This window comes from Macaca thibetana, chromosome 2 (genome assembly GCF_024542745.1).
Source record: "Macaca thibetana thibetana isolate TM-01 chromosome 2, ASM2454274v1, whole genome shotgun sequence".
Lineage (NCBI taxonomy): Eukaryota > Metazoa > Chordata > Mammalia > Primates > Cercopithecidae > Macaca > Macaca thibetana.
Window position 1 is genome coordinate 806757 of NC_065579.1, and position 6000 is coordinate 812756.

General features: G+C 48.1%; 1 protein-coding gene across 1 annotated transcript in view; it reads right to left on the reverse strand.

Moving 5' to 3' along the window:
* FYTTD1 (forty-two-three domain containing 1) overlaps positions 1-4775 on the reverse strand; it is a 38277-nt gene extending 33502 nt beyond the window's left edge. The window contains exon 1 of the mRNA XM_050779086.1: positions 4553-4775. Within this exon, the coding sequence (XP_050635043.1) occupies positions 4553-4655 (103 nt within the window). The 5' untranslated portion in view covers positions 4656-4775. The remainder of the gene's footprint in view (positions 1-4552) is intronic.
* Positions 4776-6000: the final 1225 nt, after the last annotated feature.

Genomic DNA, 6000 nt, shown 5'->3' on the forward strand with positions numbered 1-6000 from the left:
CATGCATCTCAACAAGCATCAAGCGAATACTTAGGAAGACACTCTTTATGAGACACTGCTTTCCTTTAACAAAGTGCTACTTACTCTTCATCAAAAGTCTAAAATCTCAAGCCTTGAGAGTAAATCAAAAAAATGAATTTGGTCTGGGGAGCATTAAAAAAAAAAGAGGCAAAGTACAATGTTGACTAACAAAGTTAATCTTAAAATACAGCATATGGCCGGGCGTGGTGGCTCAAGCCTGTAATCCCAGCACTTTGGGAGGCTGTGGGCGGATCACGAGGTCAGGAGATCGAGACCATCCTGGCTAACACAGTGAAACCCCGTGTCTGCTAAAAAAATACAAAAAATTAGCCAGGCGTGGTGGCGGGTGCTTGTAGTCCCAGCTACTCGGGAGGCTGAGGCAGGAGAATGGTGTGAACCCGGGAGGCAGAGCTTGCAGTGAGCCAAGATCGTGCCACTGCACTCCAGCCTGGGCGACAGAGCAAGACTCCGTATGAAAAAATAAATAAAATAAAATACAGTGTATAAAGTCTAAATATAACTAAAAATGAGAAGTAGCAGAGCATATTAAATACAAAATTACATTTCACATTTCAACATTTTACTACCTATATCTTCAAATAAGTCAAATGAGCTACCATGGCTGAGGGGCTTCTCTCAATCTAAAAAAAGAAAATGCCTTTCTCCTGCCCAGTGAATAGATACAGAGGTATCAGAGTTTTTTTTAAAAATTCCTTACAATGAGCTATTTTAAGTTTCTCCCCTAGCACTAGGGGAATATACATGGTAATAGTAATAGCAGCAGCAGTAGGGGTGGTAGTAAGTACTACAGTACAGGCATTAGTAACGTTAGTACCAACAGTTCTGACATGTATGCATTTAATTCACAACAATCCTATGAAACAAGTATCATCATAACACCCATTTTCAAATTAAGAAATTGAACCATGAGGGCAGCTATTGGTAAACTCGGTACTCTATATGAAATTCATATACACCTAGCAAAGCCATGATTTAAAACAAAAAAATCAGGTTCTAAAACCTCTGCAAACCTGGTAAGATTAAACATTCACAAAGCATAATAACTGTCTAAGACAGACGATCATCTCTTCATCCCATTTCTGTAAAATTCTCACCAAAATGCAATAGAGAGGCTGCTGTGCGTTCCTGGGGGAAAGGAAGAGACCGAGCTGCTTCAGCTCTCCACAGCACTTCACTGCCACCTCCAAGAGAACGACCCCTTCATTGTCTTCACTTCAACGTACTCATCATCAAACAAAACACATACAAAAAGCAAACAGGAAATGTAGAAACTTAAGAAATCTAGGTGTAAAACGGTTTGAGGCTCTAGAACCAGACTGAAATCCTGGTACTACCACTTAACGAACTCGTACGACTTCAAGCAAGTTACTTAATTTCTCTATGCCTCAGACTTCTATAAAATGGAAATAACAACAAATAACAAAGGCATATATACAAACATACATATATATAGTGTGTGTATAAAAATAACAAAGCCATATATAAACATACACTCATATATAGTGTGTGTATAAAAATAAAGCCATATATACAGACATGCACACATATATATAGTGTAGTATAAAAATAAAGCCATATACAGACACACACACATACATAGTGTAGTATAAAAATAAAGCCATATACAGACATACACAGATATACATAGCATAGTATAAAAATAACAGACATATATACAGACATACACACATAAACTGTATGTATAAAAATAACAAAGGCATATATACAGACACACACATATATATAGCGTATATATAAAAATAACAAAGCCATATATACAGACATACACACATATATAGTGTATGTATAAAAATAACAAAGGCATATATACAGACATACACACACACAGTGTATGTATAAAAATAAAGCCATATATACAGACATACACGCACATATAGTGTAGCATAAAAATAAAGGCCTATATATATACATATATAATGTATGTATAAAAATAAAGCCATATATACAGACATACACACATATATACAGTGTATGTATAAAAATAACAAAACCATATATACAGACACACACATATACATAGTGTATGTGGAAAAATAACAAAGGCCTATATAGACATACCCATATATATAGCGTATGTATAAAAATAAAGCCATACAGACAGACACACATATATATAAAATGTATGTAGAAAAATAAAGGCATATATACAGACACACACATATATATAGAGTACGTAGAAAAATACAGTGCTGTATACCAGGTCCTGTTCTAAGCAGTTCACATATGCCTTCTGACTCATTTAATGTTTTCAGCAACCCTATGTGATAAATACTAATTACTATCACCTTTCTACAGATGAGGCACTGGGAAATCATCTGCCCACGGTTACATGGCTACAAAGTGGCAGAGGCAGGACCTGAACTGAGACAGTGTGGATCTGGATTTCACGCTGTCCATCACTAGGAGTACAACCCTCCCAGACTTATCATGAGGATAAACTGAGTTAATATACAAAATGCTGGCCGGGCGCGGTGGCTCACGCCTGTAGGGGAAGCCGAGGTGGGCAGATCACCTGAGGTCAGGAGTTTGAGACCAGCCTGGCCAACATGGTGAAACCCTGTCTCTACTAAAAACAGGAAAATTAGCCGGCCATCAGTGGTGGCGGGCGCCTGTAATCCCAGCTACTCAGCAAGCTGAAGCAGAAGCAGCGCTGGAACCCGAGAGGCGGAGGTTGCAGTGAGCCGAGATCACATCACTGCAATCCAACCTGGGCAACAGAGCGAGACTCCATCTCAAATAATTAATTAATTTAATTTAATGCTTAGTCCAGGACCTGAACTGAGACAGTGCGGTTCTGGGTTCCATGCTCTCGATCTTCTGCTAGAAGTACAATCCTCACAGAGTTATTATGAGGATAAACTGAGTTAATGCATAAAATGCTTAGTGCAGTACCTGGTAGGTAGTAGGCAATCAATATATATATAAATATTCATTATTACATTATTTCTTGGCCTTACCTCAAAAGGTTTCTCATTTTTTTGGGGGGGGGGGTGGCGGACAGGGTCTCTGTCTACAGCCCAGGCTGGAGCGTAGTGGCACAACCTCGGCTCATTGCAACCTACGCCCGCGGGTTCCAGCTATTCTCATGCCTTAGCTGGGATTACGGGCACGCGGTCACCACGCCTGGCTAATTTTAGTATTTTTAGTAGACACGGGATTTCACCTTGTTGCCTGGGCTGGTCTCAAACTCCTGGACTCAAGCCATCTGCCCGCCTCCGCCTTCAAAGGGCTGGGATTGCAGGCTTGAGTCACCGCGCCCAGCCCCGGCTTTCTCATTTCTCACAAGCTCACTACTAACCAGCAGCAAGGCAAGACTTGAGGCCAAACCTATTATTTCTGATCGTTTCCTTAAATTCACATATTGACTGTGGCAATCCTAGAAACCAACAGTTCTCTTCTCACCTGGAACCAAAAATGTTCCACCAGATAAACCACAACAAAAGACACACAAGACAAATGGGAAGAAATGACAACCGAAAGAAGGTTTCCCAGACGGTTATTACCCCAAAGACCGTCCTGGGAAACGGTACGCCTCGGAATCCACCAGTCAGGTACTTTTAAACATCCGAAAAGCTGCCGGCCGAAGAGCTGGCAGAGCTGACTTCCACCCAACGCCACCGAATCCCGACAGACATGTTCGTACTTCAGCCCAGCCAAGCTGACCACAGCGGCTGGTGCCTGGGTAGCGTCAGGGCTGAATTTCAAAGGAATCAACACCCCCCTGCTTTTTACATAATCGACAAGAAACCACGCCGGCCCTTAGGCACGCTCAAGAGCCCCACGCCTGACCTGGCTGCCCAGCGAGCCACGGCAATGTCTCCTTCCAAGATCGCTGCATTCTCCCCACGAGCTAACTCGGAGGCCCGGAGAGGGAGACCGTGCTTTTCCAGCAGCGCTCAATGCACAACACCCCGCCGGCGGCCGAGCGCCGCTTCCTTTCCGACACACGCTCCGGGGCCGCGGCCGGAGGTGGCCCGAGAGTCGCGCCCGGCAGCCAGGAAAAGCTCCGGCCCCGGTTCGACCGATCGCAGCCCGGCCGGGCTCTCACAGGTCTTTCTTCAGAGGGCACGGTCGGTCGGACCATTCCGCTGGCTCCCGGATAACGCCCACCGCGAACGCGCTCCGGGGAAACCCGCGGACCCGTCCTCACAAAGAGCCGGCGGGCGGCGAGCCGTAGCCCGTCGGGGGGGAAGAGACGCCCCCCGCGACCCTCCGAACCTCCGGGCCCGCAGCGCCCCGGTCCCCGCCCCCACAGCCCCTCCTCCGACCGCCGCGGCCGAGGGGACGCCCGGGTCCCTCGCGGTCCCGCCGGGCACCTGGCGTCCAGCCTGCGCTCCCGGCTGTCCTCGGGGCCTCCGCTCGGGTCCGCCCACCCGCGAGAAAACTCCGCGGCAACTGCGGCCGACCACCCCCGCCCCCACAAACCGCGCCGCCTGGTTCCGCCCGCGCCCTCCCCCGCACTCCAACTCGGTCCAACTAGGCCCCTCACCCAAAGACATATCGATTTTGTCGAGGTTTTCATTGCTGCGGGCCTTCGGCGGCGGCGAAGAGGTGGCCGTGGCTCCCACCAGCCGGGTACCAAAGCGGTTCATGGCTGGAGACGTCGCGCTGGGAGCGGAAGCCGGGAAGGCCGGAGTCGCAGGCCTGCCGCCTCCCACTCGCGCACGCAGCCCGCCGCACCGAGGGAGCGCGCACGCGCCGGCGCCGTCCTCCGCCTCCACCCGCGGCTGAGGGCGGGGCGGGGCCACCGACGCTCGCGGGCGACCAGAGCGGCCCCGCGCCGTGACTCGCTCCTAGCGGCCCTCGCAGGACCGGACGAGGCATTGCAGCCGCCGCGCTGGGCGCTCGCGAGGACCGCCGTTGTGAGCAGCTCGACTTTCCGCCCAAACTGGGGGAGCCAGACCGCGAGCGCCTGTGAATCGTGTGCCTTCGGTGATCTCCTAATCCTCCGTGTACTTCGAGTCCCTCCTGCTGCAGACAGGTCCCCTGTACTTCGGTACACGCGAGCCTTGCACGCCCACTGCAGTGCAGCCTCGGAGGCAGGACAGACCCCTGCGAGCGTAGACCGCAGCCGCATCCCAGCTCCCCTCTCCCTGCACGTTCCTCCACCTGCAGCTGCGCTGAGCTGCCGCCTCTGAACGCAAAGCCAACGCTGCAGTGACGGTTCCCGCGTCACCTTAACATCCAAAGTAAACGCTAACGTTTCGCGTATCTGTACCATCTCTCAATCGGCACTCTCCAAACGTTTGGCACGGTGTTTACTACCCTAATAAGACCTCAGCTTCCCTTGGGAGGGGTAAGTACCTCTGTTGAGGCAGCTGCATTTTCCTCTAATTCATTTGCATTGGGAATGGATAGAAGGGTTCGTTTACTTTTTAATCATTCCTACGGGAAAACACCTTAATATCTGATGAATTCCTGCATGACAACTTTTTTCCTTATTTCCCTCCCTTCTTACCTCATTTGCCTTCCCTGAAGTAACTGCCTTTATGTGGAAGCATTTAGGTTATATCATCCTTACAACAGCTTGAAACTATCTCGGATATTTACATCTAAGGACAACACCAGATGCATTCTGTCCACCTGGAAATCTCTGTCGCCTTTCTCCTCTCCAATTCATAAAGTGCAAAAATTCCTTTAGCATAGAAACGAGCCATCTCGAAACCACAGCACCCTCTGCTTAATTCAGTCATGTCACAATGTCATGTGGCTTCCAACTTCAACACCAATGACACATTTACTATTTTTTGCTTGGGGATCCCATGTTTTAAAATATTTCTGATGCATGTCACACTTAAAAATTAAAGCCAGCTGTTCCAGCTCCCCTTTCCATGCCTGAATTTAAAGCAAAGCTCGGCAGCGACAATTTTGCGGTCACCTTAACAATAAAAGTAAATGCAAACGTTTCCTGTGTATATAGCATGGATAAAACCAGGA